Here is a 25,946-nt window from a genome sequence, read left to right on the forward strand (position 1 = left end):
TAACTCCCAGAGTTGTGAGTCTCAAATGAAATAATAATCGTAAAATGCCTAGCACAGTACCTGGCAAATAGTAAGCACTATTTAACGTTTTCATCATTATTTATCATTCCATTGCCAATTCAAGAAGAGGTTGTTAGGCTTAGAGGAGGCATTACATATCTGAGTGCCTTCTTCTGGATGCTTTCTAGCATATAAATATCCATAAAATGTGGTCTTTAAAATTGCTAAGTTTTTGTTTGCTTCATCTTTACACCTTTCAGGACCTCTGGTGGTAGAAGGGGGGAGGGGAGTCTGAGACGGAGTTAACATAAAGTAATATAAAATACTTGAAAAGAAGGGGCTAAGATTTTTTGCCTAGAGTAGAACAGTGAACTACAAACCGGTTTTTCTCAACCATTCTTTTCCCATTTCCTATTACATTTGCAAAATGCCAATGAGATCCCGCACAGCTGCGAGTCTCTCCTGCGCACTAGAGTAAACAGGCTCCGCCCAGGGAGAAATCACCACGCAGGCGCCCCCGTCTTGCGCATTGATACAAGTTTGGCTGCTTCTCCGAAGTATTTGGTGCAGTCATGCGCAGTGAGCAACGGGCCCTAGGGCTGGAGGTGGAAAAGGCGACGCGAACTGTTGCTCCTGGTGGGGTGCACGGTCGCTAAAATGGCGCCGTCCGGGAGTTCTTTGCTAACCTTCATAGCATTGGTGCTATTGCTGTGTGGGACTCCGGGGATCCAAGGACTGTGGAGACATGTGAGGACCATCACGGACAAGAACTGGAAGGAACTGCTGGAAGGGGAATGGATGATTGAATTGTGAGTGTGGGAGTAGTAATCCCTGGGCTTCTCTGCCCCCTTGGCCATATCTTTATCCTCGCTCTCCGTGACTTCCTGAAACTCCCATCCCCTCCTCCATCCCCGCCTGTGCTCAGAGGATATTCTTTGCTTTCCCTTCAAGTTCTCCTCGCCCCTCATTCTCAAACTTTGACTTTTTTCGATTTGGGGAACCTGTTTTGTTTTCACTTTCTCACCAACTTGCAGTAGAGGAGCCTCACGTTCCCCTAGAACCACGTTCTCACGCCTCTGTCCCTCCGCCCGCCCCAATTTCTTAGTTTTGTTTCTACTGCTGAGCTGTTTCTTATGCACGTTTTGAGTCCTTGGGATTTAATGAAGTTTTTTTTTTTTAAATTTACTAACAAATACCTTTATGAGGTATTTTATGAGGTACTTAGCATACATTACAACAAAGGATGAACTGAGGTAGAGTTCTCCTCTGATGTGAGTTGCAGCCAGTTCCTTCTCCTTCCCCTCTTCTAGTTTTTTCTTCCATTGAACCCATTTTTAATAATGGTTATAAAGTCTGTTGGTTGTCACTAAAGACATTGGTGTTTTCAGCATGTTTTTATTTTGTGGTATTCGCCATACAGTGCCTGTCAACAATAGATGTTTAATAAAGATAAGAATCTTTATTTCTCTCTATTAGTCTCTGTATCGAGTAGATTGTAGGAGGTGAAAGAGGCCTTAAAGATCTCTAGTTCATTTTACAGTTAAGAAACTATGTTCACTTAGGATAGCTCTCTAAGGGAATTCAAGGAAACGTACCAAGTTATGTTTTCTGGGCTTTAAGTAGTATTAGAAGGTCAAGGAGAACAGAATATTCTTAAAAGAGAGTGTGGACCTCTTTTCTAAAAAACCATCTGTGATGTTTTTGGGAATACATCATAAATATTTTGAGCTGCAAGAGTCTTTAGAGTTCATCAAGGACAATTTCCTTATTTTACAGAAGAGGAAACTGAGGCTCAGCAGTTAAGTGATTTGACCAAGTGATAGATTTAAAAAAAAAAGTTTATTCCAAATTCAAAAAATTTTGAAACTTTCTGGTTTCAAAAGGTTTTTTTCCTTTTTATTCATATAGAACCATATAAGAAAGCTTTAGATTTTATGAAATTAACTTAAGTATCAGATTAGCATTAGAACCATTATGGCCATTTGTCCACCTCTTTGAAATCCTGTGTACCTTAGCAAGCCAGTGTTGTCCATGGAGTTTTCTTGGCAAAGATAATGGAGTGGTTTGCCATTTCCTTTTCCAGTGGATTAAGGCAGATAGTTTTAAGTGACTTGTCCATGGTCACACAGCTAGTTAAATGTTTGAGGTCAGATTTGAACTCAATCCATACCCAGTGCTCTATTCACTGAGTATCCTAGCTGCCTCCATGTCTGAAAGGAGCTCCTTTTATCATACTTGAAATTGATAATCTAGCTTCTGCTTGAAGACCTCCCCACTGAGGGGAAATTCACTACAATTTTGGGCAGTTCTATTTTATTTTTATATTTTTATTGCTACTTGTTTTTCTATCACCTTCATTTACAAACATTTCCTTTTCCTCTGTCATCCCCAGAGAACGTTATGTTATACCAAAAGAAAAAAGGAAAAAAACCAAAACAGCTCAGCAAATCTAACCAGCACATCAACTGAGACTGGAAGTGTATGCATTGTGTGTCATTCACAGTCTTGTCTTTGAGTCCAAGCTTGATCATTATACAATGTTCTTGGGGTTTTTTTGGTTTTTCTTTCCATTTATATTGTTGTTGTCATTGCAAATGTTGTTTTCCTGAACAGCTTGAATTGTTAGGAAAGTTTTTCCTAATACCAAGCCTAAATTTGCCTCTTATTCCTTACATTGCTCCTGGTTCTGCTTTCTGGGGCCGCAAAAAACAAGGCCCCTTCCTCTTTGATTGTGCTTCAAACATTTGAAGACTGCTATTATGTCATTCCTCCTTAGTCTTTTCATCTCTAGGCTAAACATCACAATTTCCTTCAACTTATCTCTTTATATGACATGGATTCTAGGCCCTTTTCTATCTTGGTTGCTCTTCTATGAGTATTCCAGCTTACCAGTGTCTTTCTTAGGTGGTGCCAAGAGCTAAACATAATTTGTTTGCTGTCTCTTTCCTTTCTTTCTTTCTCTCTCTCTCTCTCTCTCTCTCTCTCACTCACTCTCACACACACACACACACACACACACACACACCCAGAGGCACACACACATGCATGCACATACACACATGTGCATATATAGTCAAGGTGTGTGTTATATAGCTGTAGTCTGTATAGAATAGAATATTAGAATAGAAAAAAATGTGTGTATGTATGTATATGTGTGTATGTATATTTCTATATTTTTATATATATATATATTTTTACAGTGAGGATTCAAGGTTTAAAAATAAGGTGCTTTAGAAAAAGCTTGATTTGGAGTCATGGGATCCGAGTTTGAATCCTAGCCTTGTCAGTTGCTCTGTGACCCTGGGTCACTTAACATCTAAGCATCTCATTTTCCTTGTCTGTAAAATGAGGCAATTGAGCTCCTTTTTATTGTGAATCTCTGATTTTGCCATCCCATGTATGTGCACATATAGATGGTTGTGGAAGCATAGTTAGAGACTATGTTTCTGTACACATATACATGTATGTACATATACATATGTATACACACATGTGTATAGTGTGTGTGTGTGTGTGTGTGTGTGTGTGTGTGTGTGTGTAGTTGGAAGGGACTCCCAGAAGTCATCTAGCCTAAGCCATATGTGAATAAGAACCCACTTTACTACATTTGTAACAAGCAGTCATCCAACTTTTTGTTTGAAGACCCCTGGTACCCTTATTACCAACTATCTTGGCATTTGGCAACTTTGAAGTGTTCTAGTCTTGTCCTGTTATGGCAAACAAACAAATCAAATTCCTTTTCCATAAAACTTTTCATATACTAAAAAGTAGCTGTCAGGTCATCCTTTTGTTTTTACTTTTTCAGGCTAAACATTCCCCATTTACTTCAGATAGTTCTAACATAATATGTAATGCCAAGACCTTATGCCATCTGGTCATTCTACAGTCTATGAAAATTCTCTTTGTAATATAAATATAGCACCCAGCACTAAATACAATACCTTACATGTACTCACACCAGGGCAGAGACTCTTAAGCTTCCTAATCCTAGATTCACACTATATTTCCCAAAGAACCCTCAGATTGTGTTTGTTTTTTTGACTTCCATGTCACACTGTTGACTCATTGATTTTACAGTCCAACAAAGCTCTTATATCCCTAACTTGGAGATGGGAGGGAGGGCTGGTGCATGTGCGTGCACGTGCACGTGCACACACACACACACACACACACACATTCATTCGTTAGAATATAAGCTGCTTTGAAGAAAGGGGCTAATTTGGATTTTTTTTCCCTGTACAGTGCCTAGCGTGTAAGTGCTTAATATATGCTTGTTAATTGCTAATAATCTGATTACTTCCTTATTTCTGGAAGCTCTATCCTTCATCATACAAGATACCATTTGCATTTTGACTACCAGGTCTTGTTGATTTACACTGAGATTACCATTCATTTTTATTCAATATTTTTCATACCATTTTCTGTCTAGCTGTGCCTCACCAATCTTGTACTTGAGTAATTGATTTTTTGAACCCCTGAGGGATTTGACACCCATTGAATTTCATCTTAGGGAAGGAGAAAGGAGTAGCACCCACATTTATTAGTACCCTGTGATGTTGTAGGCACTATGTTAAGCACTTTACAAACAATATCTCATTTGATCCTCACAACAATCCTGAGAAGTTGGTTGAATATGACTTGCTGGGGGCAGCTAAGTGATGCAATGGATAGAGTATCAGACCTAGAGATAGGAAGATCTGAGTTCAAATATGGCCTCAGACACTAGCTGCATGACCCTGGGCAAGTCAGTGCTTCTGTTTGCCTCAGTTTCCTCATCTGTAAAATGGGGAAATAATAATACCTACCTGCTAGGGTTATTGTGAGGATCAAATAAGATAAGATTTGTAAAGCTCTTAGCACAGTGCCTAGCACATAGTATGCACTATATAAATGCTTTTTCTTTTTTTTTCTTTTTCTTACTTGAATTTATAATTCACTTAAAAATACCTAAGTGCTAATGAAACATGGAATTCAGTAGTTTGAATTTCCTTGATACATTCAAATAACACTGTAATATGCAAAATATTATTCTTAAAACTTTTATTTATAGTACCTTTTTATTTTAAATGATGAAACACTAACAAGCATACTAGCTCTTATGTGTTCAGACTAGTCTGATACTTTTCAAAGAAAAGTATCCCACACCTTGGGAGAATACATTCTCATTCTATCAAGGCTGTAATTAGTCAAAATGTTTCGGATCTCCTTAGAATTGTTTTACGTATTTGAGCTTACATATATTATTGTTCCTGCCTGTGCAGGTATGGAACTGAAACTAGGGCCATGGTTGACCAGAGACCTAGTAGCCCTCCAGTGATAAACTCCAGTGATTCTGTTATATCTAGGATAAACTAGCTTTTAAATTCTTTTACAACCTCAACTCAGTCTCTGTCTCTCCAGCCTCATTATACTTAATGCGTTCTACTATCTTCTAAGTACAGTTCTCTGTCTCTTGATTCTATTCCTTTGCAGTGGCTATACCTCATACCTGGAATGTACTTTCTCACCTATATTATATAGAATCCTTCACTCTTTTCAAAGTGCAGCTACAGCACCACATTCTAAGAATCCTGTTCTTATTTCTACCTCCTCACTTATGTACATATAAAGATCATATCTTTCCTAATACATTGTAAGCTCCTTGAGAGCTAGAACTGTTTTGGTTTTTGTCTTTGCATTCTCAGCAAAGTTACCTACCTCACTGCCTGCCTGGCACGTAATAGGTGAATAATAAATACTTGTTGATTAATGAAAAATTTATTATCATGGGAACAGAACAAAGGGAGAGTTTTAATAGAGTCTAAAGATAAATTATAACAATGTAGCAAGAGGGCTGGGAGGGTGAGAGGCAGCAGATGTGTCTAAGATATAGACTAAGTGTTTGGCAATTTTGGAATTTCAGAATCCAAGGGGACAGAATTAGCAGAAATGGGCTACAGTTAGGAGAATATCCAGAGATACCGCAAACTTGTTGAATTATTCAAAAAAGTATGCTACCCAACTTGAATCACTCACATAATTTTATGGCTTAAGGTATTAACTAGCCTGGTATCTCACATGATCTAATTGAACTTCAGCAATTGACAGTTCCCCACTGCTCTAGCACTTCCTATATTTAAGACACAAGAGTTCGTGAAGCAGGGGTTAATGTTATCTTCTATCTATCTGTCTGTCTACCTGTCTATCCTATCTGTCCATCTATTGTCTGTGATGACATTAAGTTGTTCTTAGTAAGTCAGTTTGATTTTTTTTTTTTGGCGAGGAAATCATTGACTCGCCCAGGTCACACAGTTAGTGTCAGTTGTCTGAGGCTGGATTTGAACTCAGGTCCTCCTGACTCCAGGGCTGGTACTCTATCCACTGCACCACCTAGCTGCCCCCAGTTTGAATTTAGAGCTCAGATACTGTGATTTCAGAGTCAGTAACCTGTCTCCTGTATCATGCTGTTTAGAGAGCATTGCCTGCCAATGGAGTTTTTAACATAAGGAAAAGAGAAAAGAACATTTCAATTCAGAGACAGTTGAATATAACTTTGTTAAAAGTGCTCAGATAGACTGGGGAGGGGGTTAATGAATAAGTTAAAACAAGAAAAATAATAATAAACAGATGCTTGGTTACTTTTTTATAGCAAGGTGTTAAGCCTTTTAGGATACTCTGAATACATGATTTCTGTATTTCATATTTAGTGGTTTTGACTTTGCCCAGAGTCACCCTCTAAGCAGTGCCCTCTGATCCCAAGTTATTTTTTCACTATACCATATTGCCTCTGATGTCTGCTTTTCTTGTAGATACGAGAGTAGTTAACCTCAATGTGTGTATATGCATATGTGTTTATATGTATGTATGTGTATGTGTTTCTGTCTCTCATTTATCAATCTAGATACATACATACAAATCATGTGTTGTCATGACCAATCTTCTCCTATCTTACTCCCATGTACTTTGAAATCTAGTGACAAGATACTGGCCACCTTGATGTTCCTCATGCAAGATGCTATATCTTCCAACACTGGATATTTTCCTGGTTTCCCTGCCTTCCTTTAAGGCCTAACTAAAAGCTCAACTTTTACAAGAAAACTTTCCCAGTCCCCCTTAATCTTAGTGCCTTCTCTTTAATTATCTTCAATTTATCCTGAATACATCTTGTTTTTACGTAGTTGTTGTGGTAAGTTATGCTGATGGTTTTCCTCATATTTAACCAGCCCTGCAATCCTGCTACAAATCCAACCTGGTTATAGTTTAAGATCTTTGTAATATATTTCTGTAATCTCCATGATAGTATTTTATTTAAAATTATTGCATCCATATTCATTAAGGAAGTTGGTTTATAGTTTTCTTTCTCTGTTATTGCTCTCCCTGGTTTAGGTATGAAAACTATTTGTGTAATAAGAGGAATTTGATAGGACTCCTTTACCTATTTTTTCAAATAATTTATATCATATTAGGATTAATTGTTTCTTAAATGTTTGTTAGAATTCACTTGAGAATCCATCTGATCATGGGGGTTTTTTTCTTAGGAAGCTCATTGATGACTCGTTCAGCTTTTTTTTCTGATATAGGGTTATTCTCTTCTGTTAATCCGAGCAATTTATATTTTTGTAAATATTTATCCATTTCACATAGATTGTCAGTTTTATTGTCATTCAATTGGACAAAATAACTCCTAATAATTACTTTAATTTCATCTTCATTTCATTTTTTATATTAGTAGTTTGGTTTTCTTTTTTTAAAAATCAAATTAATCAATGGTTTATCTGTTTCATTTGAAAAAAAATAAAGCCAGTTCCTAGTTTTATTATATTAGTTCAATGTATTTTTTAAAACTTTCAGTTTTATTGATTTTCCAGATTTCCATTTTAGTGTTTAATTGGAGATTTTCGATTTGTTCTTTGTCTTTTTTATTTTTAGTGAGATGGCTACTTTATTGATGCTCTTTTTCTCTTTTACTGATGTGCACATTTAGAGATACAAATTTTCTCCTGTGTATTAATTTAGCTGCATCCCACAAATTTTGGAACATTGTTTCATTGTTGTTATTCTCTTTAATGAAATTAGTGTTTCTATGATTTGTTCTTTCACTTCCTCAGTCTTTCGCATTAGATTATTTAGTTTCCAATTAGCTTTGAAACTATGTTGCCATGCATCTTTATGAAATGTAATTTTTTTTTTTTTTTGCATTATGGTATGAAAAGGGGACATTTAGTATTTCTGCTTTTCTGCATTTTGTAGTAAGGTTTTTATGCCCTAATACATGGTCATTGTTTTTTTTTTGACGGTACCCTGTACAGTTGATAAAAGGGTATACCCTTTTTATATTCCTTTCTATTCTCTTAAAGTTTTTTCCAGAGCCTATCACATTGTAACTTTTCTAAGATTCTAATCGTCTCCTTGACTTCTTTGTTATTAATTTTTTGGTTAGATTTACCTAGCTCTGAAAGGGGAAAGTTGAAAGTGCCCCACTATAATAGTTTCACCATTTCCTCCTATAATTAATATAACTTTTCCTTTAAGAATTTGAATACTGTGCCATTTGGCGCATATATGTTTGGTATTGATATATTATTCAGTGTCTGTGGTTTCTTTTATTTATTTTAAATTAATTTATTTATTTTTAGTTTTCAACATTCACTTCCATAAGCCTTTTGACTTTTAAATTTTGTTCACCCCTTTTTGTTCCCCTATATCAGACAGCTTGCAGTCTGATATAGGCTCTACATATACATTCCTATTAAACATATTTTCCCATTAGTCATGATGTTAAGAACAATTAGAACTAATGGGAGGAACTGTGAGAATGAAGCACAAAACAACAAAGGAAAAGGACAGCAAAATAGTATGCTTCCATCTGCATTCAGACTCCATAGTTCTTTCTCTGGATGTGGATAGCGTTTTCCAGCGTTTTCCAGCGTTTTCCATCGAGAGTCTTTTGAGGTTGTCTTAGATCCTTTCATTGCTAAGAAGAATGAAGTCTGTCAAAGTCAGTCTTCGCGTATTATGGCTGTTACTGTGTTTAATGTTCTCCTGGTTCTCCTCATTTCACTCAGCATCAGTTCATATAAGTCTTTCCAGGTTTTTCTGAAGTCAGCCTGTTCATCATTTCTTATAGCACAAGAGTATTCCATTACTTCATATACCACAACTTGTTGAGCCATTCTCCAATTGGTGGGCATCCCCTCAATTTCCAATTCTTTGCCACCACAAAAAAGAGCTGCTATAAATATTTTTGTACATGTAGGTCCTTTTCCCATTTTTATGCTGTCTTTGGGATACAGCCCTAGAAAGGTTATGCACAATTTTATAGCCCTTTGGCCCTAGTTCCAAATTGCTCTCCAGAATGGTTGGATCAGTTCACAACTCTACCAGCAATTCATTAGTGTTCCAATTTTCCCACATCTTCTCCACTATTTATCATTGTCCTGTTTTGTCATATTAGGCAGTTTCATAGGTGTGATGTGGTACCTCAGAGTTGTTTTGATTTGCATTTCTCTAATCAATAGTGATTTAGAGCATTTTTTCATATGACTATAGATAGCTTTAATTTCTTCCTCTGAAAACTACCTGTTCATATCCTTTGACCATTTATCAATTGGGAAATGACTGGTATTCTTATAAATTTGACTCGGTTCTCTCTGTATTTTAGAAATGAGGTATTCATCAGAGACACTGGTTGTAAAAATTCTTTCTCAGTTTTCTGCTTCCCTCGTAATCTTGGTTGCATTGACTTTGTGCAAAAACTTTTCAATTTAATGTAACCAAAATTATTTATTTTGCATTTCATAATGTTCTCTATCTCTTGTTGGGTCATACATTCTTCCCTTCTCCATAGATCTGAAAGGTAAACTATTCCTTGCTCTCCTAGTTTGCTTATACTATCAGCCTTTATATCTAAATCATGTACCTATTTTGATTTTATTTTGGTATGTGGTGTAAGATGTTAGTCTATGCCTGGTTTCTGCCAGTTTTTCCAGCAGTTTTTGTCAAATGGTGAGTTCTTATCCCAGAAGCTGGGGTCTTTGGGTTTGTCAAACAGTAGATTACTCTTAGCCAGTACCAAGTAGTTTTGATGATTGCTGCTTTATAATACAATTTCAGATTTGGTATGGCTAGGCCACCTTCCCTAGCATTTCTTTTCATTAAGTCTCTTGATATTCTGGACTTTTTGTTCTTCCAGATGAATTTTGTTATTATTTTTTCTAGCTGTATAAAATAATATTTTGGTAGTTTGGTGGGTGTGACACTGAATGAGTAAATTAATTTAGGTAGAATTGTCATTTTTATTATATTAGGTTGGCCTACCCAAGAGCAATTGTTGTTTTTTGAATTACTTAGATCTGACTTTATTTGTGTGAAAAGTGTTTTGTGATTGTGTTCATATAGTTCCTGGGTTTGTTTTGGCAGGTAGACTCCTTAATATTTTATAATATCTATAGTAACTTTAAATGAAATTTCTCTTTCTCTCTCTTGCTGTTGGACTTTGTAATATATAGAAATGCCAATGTTTATGTGGGTTTATTTTATATCCTGCAACTTTGCTAAAGTTGTTTATTATTTCAAGTAGTTTTTTTAGTTGATGCTTCAGGGTTCTCTAAGTATACCATCATATCATCTGCAAAGAGTGATAGTTTTGTTTCTTCTTTGCCTATTCTAATTCCTTCAATTTCCTTTTTTTCTCTTATTGCTAAAGCTAACATTTCTAATACCATATTGAATAATAGTGGTAATAATGGACATCCTTGTTTCGCCCCAGATCTTATCAGAAATGCTCCTAGCTTATCCCCATTACATATGATGCTTGCTGATATAGATAGATTCTACTTATTATTTTAACAAAGACTCCTATGCTCTCTAGTGTTCTTAATAGGAATGGGTGTTGTATTTTGTCAAAAGCTTTTTTTGCCCCTATTGAGATAATTATATGATTTCTGTTAGTTTTTTTATTGACATGATCAATTATGCTGATAGTTTTCCCAATATTGAACCAGCTCTGCATTCCTGGTATAATTTCTACCTCGTTATAATCTCGTGATAAGTTGCTGTAATCTCTTTGCTAATATTTTATTTAAAATTTTTGCATCTATATTCATTAGGGAAATTGATCTATAATTTTCTTTCTGTGTTTTTACTCTTACTGGTTTAGGTATCAGCACCATATTTGTATCATAAAAAGAATTTGGTAAGACTCCGTCTTTGCCTTTTTTCCCAAACAGTCTATATACTATTGGAATTAATTGTTCTTTAAATGTTTGATAGAATTCACTTGTAAATCCATCTCTGCCCTGGAGATTTTTTCCTAGGGAGTTGGTTTGCTTCTTTCTTATTTTTAATCAAATTATCAAGAGGTTTATTTGTTTTATTGGTTTTTTTTTCATAACACCAGCTCTTAGTTTTATTTATTAGTTTAATAGTTTTCTTAATTTCAATTTTATTAATCTCTCCTTTGCTTTTCAGTATTTCTAATTTAGTATTTAATTGAGGATTTTATATTTGTTCTTTTTCTACCTTTTTAAATTACATGCCCAATTCACTGATCTCCTCTTTTTTTATTTTATTCGTGTAAGCATTTAGAGATACAAAATTTCCCCTAAGTATTGCTTTCATTTCATCCCTTAAGTTTTGGTGTGTTGTCTCCTTATTTTCATTCTCTTGGATGAAGTTAATAATTGTTTCTATGATTTATTGTTTGGCCCATTCATTCTTTAGGATTAGATTATTCAGTTTCCAATTAATTTTTAGTCTATCTTTCCATGGCCCTTTATTACACACAATTTTTATTTCATCATGATCTGAAAAGGATGCATTTAATACTTCTGCTTTTCTGCATTGGATTGTGAGGTTTTTATGCCCTAATACATGGTCAGTTTTTGTGTAGATGCTGTAACCACTGAAAAAAAAGTATATTCCTTTTTATCCCCATTCAGTTTTCTCCAGAGCTCTACCATATCTAACTTTTCTAAAATTCTGTTTGCCTCCTTAACTTCTTTCTTGTTTATTTTGTGGTTAGATTTATCTAGTTCAGAGAGGGGGAGGTTGAGGTACCCCACTAGTATAGTTTTGTTGCTTATTTATTCCTGTAGCTCCCTTAACTTCTCCTCTAATAATTTCTGTGCTATACCATTTGGTGCTTATATGTTTAGTAATATTACTTCATTGTCTATGGTACCTTTTAGCAGGATATAGTTTCCTTCCTTATCTCTTTTAATTAGATCTATTTTTGCTTTTGCTTTGTCTGAGATCAGGATTGCTACCCCTGCTTTTATTACTTTAGCCGAAGCATAATATATTCTACTCTGACCTTTTACCTTTAACCTGTGTGTATCCCTCTTTTTCAAATGTGTTTCTTGTAACAATATATCGTAGGATTATGTTTTTTAATCCATTCTGCTCTTTGTTTCCCTTTTATGGGACAGTTCATCCCATTCACATTCACAGTTATGATTACTATCTGTGTTTTTTTTCTCCATTTACCCCCACCTCCCTTTTTATGCTTTTTTTTTCCTTTTCCCTCCTCACTAGTTTTGCTTTTGACCACTGTCTCCCTCTGTCTGCCCCCTCCTTTTTTATTCCTTTTCCATTACTACTTCCCTCCCTTCTATCTCATCTCCCTTTTCTGTCCCCTTTCCCCTCCTACTGCTTATATCGCAAGTTAGATTTCTATAACTGAGTATGTTATTTCCTCCTTGAGCCAAATCCAATGAGAGTAAAGTTGAAACAATGCTCATCTCCCTCCCTTCTTTTCCTCTACTGTAATGTCTTTGTGCCTCTTCATGTGATGTAATTTACCATTTTCTGCCTCCTTTCCTCTTCTCCCATTATTATTCCTTTTCACTACTTCATTAGGTTTTTTATCATGATATCAAAGCCAACTTAAAACCACTCCTTCTGTCTGTATATTCATTCTAAATGTCGTAATAAAGACATACTTCTCAAGAGTTATAAGTATGATCTTCCCATGTAGGGATGTAAACAGTTTACCCTTATTTAATAACATGTTTTTCCCCCCATTTCCTGTTTACCTTTTTATGCCTTTTTTGGATCTTGTATTTGAAGATCAAATTTTTTGTTGAACTCTGGTCTTTTCATCAGGAAAGTTTGGAAGTCCCCTATTTCATTGAATATCTATCTCCTTCCCTGAAAGATTATGCTCAGTTTTGCTGGGTAGTTGATCCTTGGTTGGTAATCCAACCTCCTTTGCCTTCACAGAATATCATATCTTAAGCCCTCCGATCTTTTCATGTAGAAACTGCAAGGTCCTGCCAAATTCTGACTGTGGTTCAACGAAATTTGAATTGTTTCTTTCTAGCTGCTTACAGGATTTTCTTCTTGACCTGATAATTCTGGAATTTGGCTACAGTATTCCTTGGTGTTTTCAATTTGGGATCTCTTTCAGGAGGTGATTGGTGTATTCTTTTGATGACTGTTTTACCCTCTGGTTCTAGGGCCTCAGGGCAGTTTTCTTTGACTATTTCTTGAAAGATGCTGTGCAGGCTTTTTTGGATCATGGCTTTTCAGGTAGACCAGTAATTCTTAAATTATCTCTCCTGGATCTATTTTCCAGAAGAGTTGTTTTTCCAATGAGGAATTTTACATTTTCTTCTATTTTTTCATTCTTTTGATTTTGTTTGACTGATTCTTGATGTCTCATAGGGTCTTTAGCTTCCAGTTGTCCAATTCTAATTTTTAATTGTTTTCTCCAGTTAGTTTTTGTATTTCCTTTTCCATTTGTCCCATTTTACTTTTTAGGGAGTTCTCTTCAGTGAGTTTTTGTGCCTCTTTTTCCATTTGGCCAGTTCTGCTTTTTAAGACGTTGTTTTCTTCATATGCTTTTTTTCCATTTTGTCAACTGTATTTTTAAAGGAGTTATTTTTCTCCTACCTCTCTTATTTGACTTTTAAAAGCCTTCTGGAGTTATTACAAGAAGGCTTTTTGGGCTTGAGAGCAGTTCATATTCCACTCTGAGGTTTCAGATGTGGGTATATTGACAATGTTGTCTTTTCCTGAATTTGTGTTTTGATCTTCCCTGTCACCAAGATACTTCTCTGTGGTCATTGTTTTTCTATGTTGCTTTTTGCTCATATTGTTTCCCTTTTTTCTGGCTTTTAAAGTTGATCTCTGCTTCCGAGGCATAGGGGGCACTGTCCCAGGCTTCTTGTGCTAGGGGTTAGGGGCCTTGGTTACTCGTTTTTGAGATGGGGCTTGACACTGGCTTGCTGGGATGCTTCTCTTCCTGGTATTGGTCCCTTTCAGCCACAGCAAGAGGGACCTTTCCCTTTAATCCCCCTAGCCTGGGAGCTAAAAGACTGTTGCACTTTGTCTTTCTGCTGGCTGCACTATTTCAGAATTTTTCTTGGGGCAATATCCCTGGGTTTTTCAAAGTCAATAAGGGAGGGTGAGAGCCACTTACTGCTTGCACTGCTATCTTGGCTTCTGGAAGTGATTTTCAAACATTCAGTCTGTGGGTTAATCTGTCCAGGAGCAGCCACCACTGCTGCCAGTTCAGTCACTCCCAATGCCTGCTCCTGGTTTGCTAGGGCTGGGCCTGTATTGGCATGCCCTGCAGCCCTGCGCTGGACTGGGCTTCTCTCTCACTCAGTTCCTTCAGATCCCTCCCACTGACCCAGTGTGGACCGAGAAGACTGGAAACTGCCACTGCTGCCAGTAATTTAGTACTGGATTTGCACTGCGGCCTGCGTGTTGGATGCTCCTCTCTCAGGCCAGTGCAAAAGACCTTTTGTGTCAACTTTCCAGTTTATCTTGGGCTGGAAATCTGCCTCACTCTGTCTCTTTGTGGGTTCTGCCACTCTGGAATTTGTTCAGAGTCACTTTTTAGAGGTATTTGAAGGGACTTGGGGGAGAACTTGGCTAAGTTCCTGCTTTCACTCTACCATCTATGGTTTCTTTTCCTGCTTATCCCTTTTAATTAGCTCTGTTTTTGCTTTCCTTCGTCTGAGATCATCATTGCTACCCCTGCTTTTTTTTTTTAACTTTAGCTAAAACATAATAGATTGTACTTCATGCTCTTATTTTAACTCTGAGTTTTTCTCTGTTGCTGGTGTGTTTCTTATATGCAGCATATTGTTGGATTCTAATTTCTAACCCTTTCTACCACTCTCTTCCATTTTATGGCTTAGTTCCTTCCATTCACATTATGATTACTAAGTGTATATTTCCCTCCATTCTATTTTTTTCTATTTCTCTCTCTCTGTCTCTCTTTTTATCCTGTCCATCTTTTAACACTGTTTTGCTTCTGACTACTGCCTTCTTTTTTTCTGCCTTTTTATTACCTCCCACCCACCTTCTTTTATTCCCTTCCCCACTATCTATCTTTATTTCTATCTCTTTTCCTTTGTGTTAGATGTGAGTGAGGTTCTAGTGTTGCCTTCCCACCACTTCCCCACTGCCCCTACCATTTTCCCTTCCAGTGTAAAAATTCTTTCTTGTGTACATCTTTTTAGTAAAATAATTTTTTCTCATTCTTCCTCTGCCTTTCTCATTCTTTCAGGGCATCCTTCTTTCTCACCTATCCTTTTTACCTTACTCAACATAATGGGCTTATTCCTACCCTTTTTTTCTATATAGAATCCCTTTAACTACCATGATAATGATATAGTTCCTAGAAGATACATTTATCATCTTCCCATATAGATAGGTAATCATTTTTACCTTTTTTCATGTTTTCCTTTTTATGCTTCTCTTGAATTTTGTGTTTTTATGTAAAATTTTCTATTCCCCTCTGGTCTTTTTATGAGGAAAACTTAAAGTCCTCCATTTCATTATTTTTTCCCCCTTGAAGGATTATACTCAGTTTTGCTGATCAGTTTATTCATGATTGTAATCCCAGCTCTTTTGCTTTTTGGAATATCATGATCAAAGCCCTCTGCTCCATTAAAGTGGTAGTTGCTAGATCTTGGGTGAGCCTGTTGCTTTACTGTATTTGAATTTAAGGTTTATTTCTGGTTGCTTGAAGTATTTTCTTTTTGACCTAGGATCTCTGGAATTTAGTTATAGTATTCCTGGGAGTTTTCATTTTGGGATTCTTTTTGGGATTCATTTGGGTAGTCATTGGTGGATTCTTTCAAATTCTAAGGTATCAGGACAGTTTTCCTGGATAATTTCTTAAAAAAATGATGTCTAGGCCCTTTTTTTTTCATGACTTTCAGGTAATCTAACAATTCTTAAATACTCTTCTTGATCTATTTTTCAAGTCAATTGCTTTTTCATTGAGATATTTCCTTTTTCTTTTTTGTTTTGTTTTGTTTTGTTTGTTTTTGCGAGACAATGGGGTTAACTGACTTGCCCAGAGTCACACAGCTAGTGAGTGTTATGTGTCTGAGGCCTGATTTGAACTCAGGTCCTCCTGACTCCAGGGCTGGTGCTCTATCCACTGCACCACCTAGCTTCCCCCCCCCCTTTTTTTTTTGAGGGTCATAAGTGGGCATTTATTATTTAATTTGAAGAACAGGTTATGAAGGGGTAGGAAGCACAATCATAATAGAGAGTCCAAGGTGGAGCCCTAGAGGAGAGGGAAGAAGGGAGAGAGACAGGGAGACAAGAGCCTCTCCTCTGCCTCTGCTCTAGATGGGATTGATCCTGATTTCTGAGCCTTGGTCCAGGGCACACAATGAAGTACACAATAAGATGAAGTTCCAGGGGCTGCAGGTTTAGGAAACATCAAGTGGTGGCCAAAGTTACACATCTAACCAGAAGTGAGGGCTGGGATTTTCATTGGATCAGCAGCATCGCTTCCTTTTAGGAACTGAAGCATAGTGATAAGTTCCATTTCACTTATTTCAGCTCTTATGAAATATTCTTGTAGTTAAAGTCTTTGTGCTGAAGAATTCTTTCTTGGCCTCTCTAACTTCTTGTACTTTTGCTTTTGGTTTCTTTGAATATGCATCCAACTTGTAAGCTGCTTGCTCAGGAGCTGCTACTTGCTCCTCAATTAAAGAGGATAAGGCTGAAGTGTTCCTTATTTCTGGTTTAAGTCCTTTAGGTTTCTGCTTATGTTTACTGCATATCTTTCATTTCTAGATACTTCAGCCCTAGTCAGTTTGTTCATATTTTCCAGAAGTTTATAGTCTTCACTGGTGACTGTCAGCTTGCCTCTTAGGTACATGGCCGTTTTGGGGAACATGTCCTGGAACAGCCCTGTGATGTCTGCCTCAGCAGGCTCCGAGGTCTCCTTGGCCATCTCCACCACAGTATTGTCTAGGCCGGGGAAGGGAAGAAGGAGAAAGGATAGAGCGAAGGAAAGGGATGGGGAGGAGGAGTGTGAAGGGGAGAAAAAGGGAAGGGTTGGAGAAGGAGGTAAGGGGAGGGGCCATTGAGATATTTCACATGTTCTATTCTTTTGACTTTCTTTCATTGCTTCTTGGCATTATTACATTCTGTTTGCCCAGTTCTGATTTTTAAGGAATTATTTTCTTCAGTGAACTTTTGTACTTCTTTTTCCATTTGGCCAATTTAATTTTTTAGGAGTTGTTTTCATCAGTGAATTTTTGTATCTTTTTCTGTTAGGCCAATTCTGTTCTTTAAGGTTTTATGTTCTTCAGTATTTTTTGTGCCTCTTTTACTAACCTGTTTTATGTCTTTTCATAATTTTTTTTCTTTGCTTTCGTTTTTTTGCCTCATTTTTCCTTTACCACTCCAATTTGATTTTGCAAATAATTTTTTAGCTTTTCGAAGAATTCTTGTTGGATTTGTTTCCAAATGACTTCGTTGTCTTCTTCTGAGTTAGAGTCTTGATTTTCTCTGTCACCATATTAGCTTTTTTTTACTTAGGTTCTTTTATTGCTCATGTTTCCACTATTTCTTGATATAATGTTGGACTTTGTTCCCACTGTTGGGGGGAAGGGCTCTGCCTCAAACTTTAGGCTCTTTCTGCATTGCCCTGAAAAGGCTAGTTCTGGGAGTTTAGAAGTTTTTGGTGCTTCTAAGGCAGTGTGATCTGGATGAGGTGTGGTCACTGCTTTTCTTGGTCTGCACCCTGGTTCTTAACCCGGAAAGGCCTCTCATTCCTTGGAATTGCGGTTGATACTGCTCCTTGGGGCCCCTTGTTTCTTTGGACCAGAAGTGATAACTGCCCCTCAGAATTTCTACTCTTAATCAAAAATGCTCCTTTGTGCCCTTGAACTATGACCCAGAAGTGAATATAAACAATGGAGTTGCCAAACAGTTGCTCCTCAAGTTGCTCCTACTCCATCTTGAGCATTCCTCTATGCCCTCAAACTGTGATCTAGGAATGAGAATAGGCAATAGAGTTGCCAAATAGGATCTGGTCCTGCATGTAGTGCTTGCACAGGGGTACCTTGTAACATTTTTCTGACCAGTTGCTCGGTCCCCTTGTCATCTTTGCTCCCAAAGCTGCGGCTGCTTCTGTCCCTGCCACCTCCTCTGACAACTGGTATTTTATCCATGTGGGCTCCAGTCAGCCTTCTCCCCCATGACACAGATTTTTTCTTTCTGATCACCTAAGTTGTCTTGGGCTGGAAGAATGTCTCACTCTGACCTTTGGTTTGGCTCTGCCACTCCAGAAGTCGATTTGAGGTATTATTTTAAAGTTAAGCTCAGCTGAGTGCTTCTGTATTCAGCCATCTTCATTCTGCCTCCAGAAGTCATATTCACTAGTGAATCTTTTCACCTAAGATTCTTGATTTTCTCCAGTTTCATATGGCAGCATGCGGATAGGAGCAGAAAGCCAAAGATGGTGGGAATAATTCAAGGTGGGAGTTTGATAAGGTATGATTAACAGTAGGACAAGGAGGCAAGGCTGATTGAAGTGTGTAGCTGATAGTTTAGATAGTGCAGAGTTGAACTCTGGTAGTTCATCAGAAGGTCAAGATAGGGAAAGGAGGAGGTGTGGTTAGTGAAAAAGTAATGGCTTGGGAATGGACTGAGGGTAGAGGGCTTGGAGGTCACAGTGAAGACAGAATAAGGTTAGGAATCATAAGGCAGAGGAAAAATGGAAGGATAGAAGGTTATGATTAGATAAAGGAATTTTTAAAGTTCATAAACCTGGAGGTAGAAACTATAATCATTTCTGTGTGTAGCTTAGATGGAGGGGAGGAGCAGTGATCAATCATAACCAGAGAATTGATGATGAAGCATGTACTTATTCTTCCTGTATCTTTTTAGAGAACAAGGTATATGTTGTCAAGGCCTGGCAAATGCATTGATTTTTATTTAATTGTGCTTCTTTGTTACAGAGGGAAAAGTACTCAGGAGAATGGGGATGGGAGTCTTTCAAAAATACCGTCAGTACACAAAAAAAGTAACTTTTTTTTAAAGGAAGAAAGTTACAATGGATAAGAAATTAGGTGTTATCATTGGATTTAGTGGTTAAGAGCTCTTTGGTAACCTTTGAGCAAATGGGATAGGTATCTTTAATATCTATCCTCTGGAACTACCTTAGAGATGAAACTTACTTTTAGTATTAAATTATAATAGGACTCCATACTGTCTTGCTTCATTCTGAATATAGCTTCATGTGGAGTAGTATTTTAGTGAGGTTACAGTTATGTTTTGATTTCTTTGTGATATTGCTACCCTTAGTTAACTTGAATTGTTCAACAGTTGACATATTTCTTTGATTCTGTATATCTTTTGCTTTATTGAAGTATTTAATGAAACTTTTCAAGGTAACACTCTCAGTGAAATTCTAAATTTGTTCTTTGACCCACCCACCTATTCTTTTGGATTAAGTTGTCTAGTCTCTAATTAGTTGTAATTATTTTCTCAGTGATCCCTTGTTGCATATTTTTTATTGCACTGTGGTCTGTAAAAGATGTTTAATATTTTTCTTCTCTGCATTTTTTGTGAGGTTTTTGATGATGTAATAGTTATATTTTGTGCACAGTCAAGAAATGTATGTTCTTTTCTATTTGAATTCAGTAACTTTGAGAACTCTATTATGTCTAACTTTTTAAAACTTCTATTTTAGGTCTTTAACTTTTCTGTTCATTTTAAACGAAAATTAAGATCTCGCATTATTATGCTTTTATTACCCACTTCTTCCTATAACTCATTTAAATTTCCCTTTACGTAGGTAAATGGTATGACTGGCTTTTGGTGCATATATGCTTAGTGTTGATATTCATTTCCTATTTTACCTGTTAGCAGAACTTACTTTCCCTTTTAATCTCTTCCAGTTAAGTCTATTATTGCTTTTGCCTAGAGATCCCAAGTGCTGTTCCTTCCTTTTTTTTTTTACTTAATAAAACATAGTAGATTTTGCTATAGCTCATTTAAAAACCTTTTTGTGACTTTTTTTGTTTTAAGGGTGTTTTTTGTAAACAACATATTCATGGACTTAAAGGTCATTGACGTGAGCAGCAAGACAAAGAACTAGACAGTTTCTTTGATCCCTACAACCTCTCAATCTTCTCCAAAATAGAAATTATATGCCAAAGATAAAGCTACTTCAGTTGCCTCCATTGTCTAGGACACCCAGAATCCAGAAGAAGGTTAAAACAACAATAATAGTAAAACCCCAGACCCATGAACTGATACTCAGTGACTTTGATTTGTCCTAGATACCAGATGGCCACAACTCATGGTGGTGGTGGTGGTGGGCGTGGGCGTTTGAGTTGTGGGCTATAACCCTATAACAATAACCACTGCAAAGCTCTGAACTGTGAGTGTCTAGGGGCAGATAAGTTTACCAGTACCAGTAGAGCCTGAGTTAGCCTAACAATCCTATAACAACAGCAAAGGCAGTGCCAGGGCAAACAGCTATGTAGCACCAGCTCTGCAAAGCTCTGAACTGCTATTGTCTGACCAAAGAACCAAGAAACAGGGAGTGGGACAGGACTTCAGGGGCACTACATATGTAGGAGTGCTATACATCATCCACCAAGTCTGCGGGAGAAAGCACAACATCCAGCTCAGGCCATTTCTGACCACCCAAAAGTTAGTTGGGGCATAAACCTAGGCTTATAAATACCTTGAATTACCCAGCATGGGAGGAAGCTGAGATGTTTTAAATCCAGCCCCAAAGGAAACCACAGTCAGAGGGGAGATAGTAAGAAAGTGAATGGTAGGGAAAATAAAGGGGGAAGGGGGGAGGAGACTGAAATTACCAGAGTTTTCAGGAAGAAGAAAACTCAGGAAGAAGACTTGGAACATAAACAAATCAACACAGAAAACTTAACTATAGAAGGGAATATGACCTCCAGATTTAGTAAGAGGTCAGACATCTGTGAATAAATACTACAAAACAAAGGAAAATGACCTAAATCTTGAGGAGACAGAACCCTGTGGAATTTGAAAACATGTAACATATTATTCCTGAGTGATTCAAAAGAGAAATTAGTATTATGAGAGTAGAATATATGACTTTCACAGGAAAAATATTTGGAAATGCAAATAAATACACAGAAGTGAATGACAGTCTAGAGGCAAACAACAAGTACATTAAAAGAAAATGTTTACTTATGCCAGCAATATATAAGAAAACAAGATACATGGAGAAATTTAAGGGGGAATCTTCTTGACTGCTTAAGAGATTGAAAAGGAAGGAAGAACTGTATAACTAGATAAAAGTACAAGAGAAAAAAAGAACTAATAAAATACCAAAGGGAAAGAGGCATTAGGAGTTAGGAGAAGAGAGCCAGTGGGAGTAAGGACCCCTTAAAAAAGACTAAATAGTATTTAGTTTGTAACAAAAGAAGGGAAAAATTTATAACCTAAAAAAAAAACCCCAACAGTATTAGCAATAGTTGAAGAAAAATATAAACCTTTATATATATATATATGTGTATATATATATATATATATATATATATATAAACTTTAAATGTGAATGAATTAAACAAGCCAATAAAACAAAAAAGAGTGACAGATTGGATAAAAATTTTTTTAAAATCCCACTTTCTGTTTCTTACAAGAAATTTTTTAAGTAACAAAGACATACACAAAATAAAACAGAGGGGATGGAAAAATTTTTACTATGCATCAAATGAGTCTAAAGAAGCAGGACTTGCAAACGTGTTACCTGAAAAAAACAAAAACAAACATTCAAAAAATAAAAACAGAAAGGAACAACAAACCAATATCAGTAATAAATTTTTAAGTTCCAAATGCCTTGCCATCCAAATTCATAAAGGAAATAATATCTGAGTTACAGGAAGACATTGACAGTAACACAATTGGGAAAGGAGACTTCAATATCCTTTTTTCCTTTTTGTATAATCAAAAAGGAAAGATAATCAAAAGGAAAAATAACTGAACAAATGGAAAAAAAAAAAAAAAAAAGGATTTTTCTGAGCCAGTCTCTAACCTGGGAATGCTTGGATCCGCACAAAGCAGACCTAGACACAGGATCAAGTAGCAGTTTAATTAATCAGTTTCAGAGTGAGGAATGCTCTGTAAGCTGAAGCAAAAGCATAGCTTATATACATAAATCACAATCATTTCCCAGTGCAGGAGTGCTTTCCCATGACAAGCCCACGAGTCCACAATACTAAATAGTTCTGGAGTCAAGTCTTTGGGGGTTTGATTCCCCACCATCCCCAACTAGAGTTCTATAATGGCAATGTTGCTGTCTGAGAGGTTGAGACCCCTCAAAGACTGGAGTACTGGACGGGGTCGTCTGGAATGAATTCACAGACTCAAGCATTCTTTAAGTCAAGGTGGCAAAGATTTATTGTTAAGCTTTTCAGCAGGCAAGGATTCTTAAGGAACCTGCAAAAGCCTGAGGATGGAGCTAGGGTTTATATGGAAAAGGGCATGGGAAAGGAATACCAGGGACACTGATGAGGTAATCTAAATGTCCAGGTGTCTTTGGGAGCTGTGGATGAGAAAGTACAGGGAGTATACCAGACAGGGAGGGAGATGACAGAGGCATGAATCTTGGGAGTCTGGCAGGAGAAAGAGTCCTTGGGCCAGCAAAGGACAAAACTCCTTGGGCTGGGCAAGGCACCCCTCTCCCTCTGTCTTAATGAGAAAATGCTGTGCAACAAGGGAAAGCTTTCTCACAAGATAGGAACTTAATAAGGAATTGGGAGGTTTCCAGAGACATGATCTGAGGGCTGGGGCCTGAGCAGCCCAGCACTCTATTACCCAGCTTTCTGTAGCTGCACCAAGGAGAGAGATAAGGCTTGTGCTGGGGCCCATGCATGAGTAATTGCTACGCACAGTGTCCTTGGGCTGGGGAGAAATTGTCGAGACAGTGTTTCTGAGACTACGGAGAAATTGGGGTCCAAGCACAAGCATCCAAACACAAGAACCCAAGCACCCCATCAGGAACAGGTTCTCTAGTCTTCACTTAAGAGATACTAGCACAAGAATTCAGAGATTATAAGAGCATTGTCAAGGGTTTGATTGATCATTTCAAGCTGCATTGTTAATTCTGATTCCTGAGCCAGAGAGGCAGCTCTTGAAAAAAATCTAAATTATTAGTGTATTCATTACACATATCATCAATTAATATGAAATTCATAATTCCCTTTGCAATATTAACAAATTTTAAAAAGAAGAATTTTGAACTATATGTGCATTTTTTAAAAATTAGAGAATCAACAGATAAGCAAATCTAAAATATGCACAAAACAATGTTAAAAATAAGAGGCGAGATAAATTGGAAAAACCCATAGAAATTATAAATAAAACACTCATTCTTTGAAAAGACTAATAAAACTGATAAACCCTTAGCTAAACTGATTTAAAAAGTAGAGACATCAAATAAAATAGCAAATTAGCAACACAAAATCACACCAAAACCAAAAGAAATAAAAAGATTAATCAGAATGTGTCACGTACACTTAGATGCCAACAAAACTGAGAACACGAAAGAGAGAAATCTCTTTAAAAATATGAAATACCCAAATTATCAGAATATGAGAGTGATTGGAAAATCTAGTTATAAAGGAACTACAAAAAGAAAAAAAACTACCTTCTTGTTCCAGTTGGTTCCCAGGAGAATTTTATCATACTTTGAAAGAACAGTTGACATTCACACTTTACAAATTGTTCTCAAAAATTGAGAAAGAAAGCACCCTGCCAGAATCTTTTTATAAGACTAATGTAGTTCTGATGAATATTGACTCAGAAATTTTAATCAGAATCCTATCAGACTATAGCAGTTTATCCAAAAAAATCATTCACTGTGATCAAGTGGAAATTATACCAGGGATACAAAGATGGTTCCGCATTAGGGAAACAGTCAACATAATCGTATTAAAAACCAAAACATTCAAAATTATACAGATTCAGAAAAAAAACCTTCGACAAAGGCTTTTTTTATGGTAAAAACCCTGTAAACTATAGGTATAGAAGGACCTTTGCTATATGTCCTAACTGCTCATAAAAAGCATTTACCTAAAACCAAAAGCAAGCATTGTATGCAATGGAGATATACCAGAACCTTTTCCAGTAAATACAGTAGTGAAGCAAGAATGCCTGTTCTCCCCACTATTATTTTGTATAGTTACAGAAATACTAGCAAGAGCAGTAATACAAAAGAAAGAAATGAAAGGCATAAAGATAGATTAAAAGGAAATAAAATGGTTCCTATTTGCTGATGATATGATAGTTTGCTTGGAAAACCAAAAGGGAATCATCAAAGGAGCTGAGATAATAGCTTTAGCAAAGTTGCAGGCTACAGAATAGATCCTCAAAAAATCAACAGCATTTCTATATGATAGTAAAAAAAACCCACAAAGCTCAATAATAGGGAAATCCCATTCTAGATAACTACAAAATGTGTAAAGTATCTGGGGATCAGTTTCAAAAGCATAGAAAATACTCATAGATTCAATTACAAGGTGCTCCTTAAAGAAATAACGAACAACTTAAAAAGCTGGACTAATATTCAGTGCTCATTGCTAAGCCATGCAATATAATAAAAATGATAATACTTCCAAAAATAACACTTTTGATGCTTATACCAATCAAATGACCAAACTTGATAAAATAATAATAAACCATTTGGAAAAATTAAAGATTTAGAATATCAAGGGAAATGATGAAATAGGGATGAAGGGGCATTATACTTTCAGACTCAAAAAATATAAAAAAAATAAAGCAGCAATCATCAAAACATTTGGTATTTTTGTTAGAGAATTGAGAGAGAAATCAGTGGAACAGACTAGACAAGGGAGATTTAGAAACAATAGAACTCAGTATCCCAGTGTTTGATAAAGTAAGAAACATGAATTACCAGGGGAAAACTCCCTATTTGATTAAAAAAAGTGCTGAGAAAATTTGAAAGGAGTCTGGCCAAAATTAGGCTTAAATCAGCATCTTAGGCCACATTCTATAAAACTTTTTTTGTATATTGTAATTTTTTATTTATTTTTTTGTTTTCAACATTTACTTCCACAAGATTTTGAGTTCCAAATTTTCACCCCATCTCGCCCCTCCCCCCACCCCAAGATGGCATGCATTCTGAATACCCCTTCCCTTAGTCTGCCTTCCCTTCTATCTCTCCCCCCCCTTCTCTTATCCCTTTCCCCTTCAGTTTTCCTGTAGGGCAAGATGGTTTTCTGTACCCCATTTCCTGTCTTTCTTATTTCCCAGTTGCATGTGAAAACATTTTTTTTAAACATGTGTTTTTAAAACTTTGGGTTCCAAATTTTCTCCCTCCCTCCCCACCCATCCTCATTGATAAGGCAAGGAACTAAATATAGGTTATTTTTTTGCAGTTATGCAAAACACTTCCATAGTAGACATGCTGTGAAAAACTAACTCTATTTCCCTTCATCCTATCCCACCCACCCATTTATTCTATTCTTTCTTTTGACCCTGACCCTCCTCAGAAGTACTTGCTTCTGATTACCCCCTTTCCTAATCTACCCTCCTCTCTATCATCCCCCTACTCCCTTGTCTCCTTTCCTCCTCCCCCCATTTTCCTATAGGGTAAGACAGATTTCCATACCCAATTGAGTGTGTATGTTATTCCCTCCTTAAGTCAAATTCTATGAGAATAAGATTCACTCATTCCCTCTCACCTT

At 36.6% G+C, this 25,946-nt stretch overlaps 1 protein-coding gene across 1 annotated transcript in view; it reads left to right on the forward strand.

Annotated features, from left to right (window-relative positions):
• The first annotated feature begins 576 nt into the window (after window positions 1–576).
• TMX1 (thioredoxin related transmembrane protein 1) overlaps window positions 577–25,946 on the forward strand; it is a 61,555-nt gene continuing 36,185 nt past the window's right edge. Inside the window, exon 1 of the mRNA XM_027841691.1 lies at window positions 577–809. Within this exon, the coding sequence (XP_027697492.1) occupies window positions 658–809 (152 nt within the window). The 5' untranslated portion in view covers window positions 577–657. The remainder of the gene's footprint in view (window positions 810–25,946) is intronic.

This window comes from Vombatus ursinus, unplaced genomic scaffold (genome assembly GCF_900497805.2).
Source record: "Vombatus ursinus unplaced genomic scaffold, bare-nosed wombat genome assembly UNPS02004746.1, whole genome shotgun sequence".
Lineage (NCBI taxonomy): Eukaryota > Metazoa > Chordata > Mammalia > Diprotodontia > Vombatidae > Vombatus > Vombatus ursinus.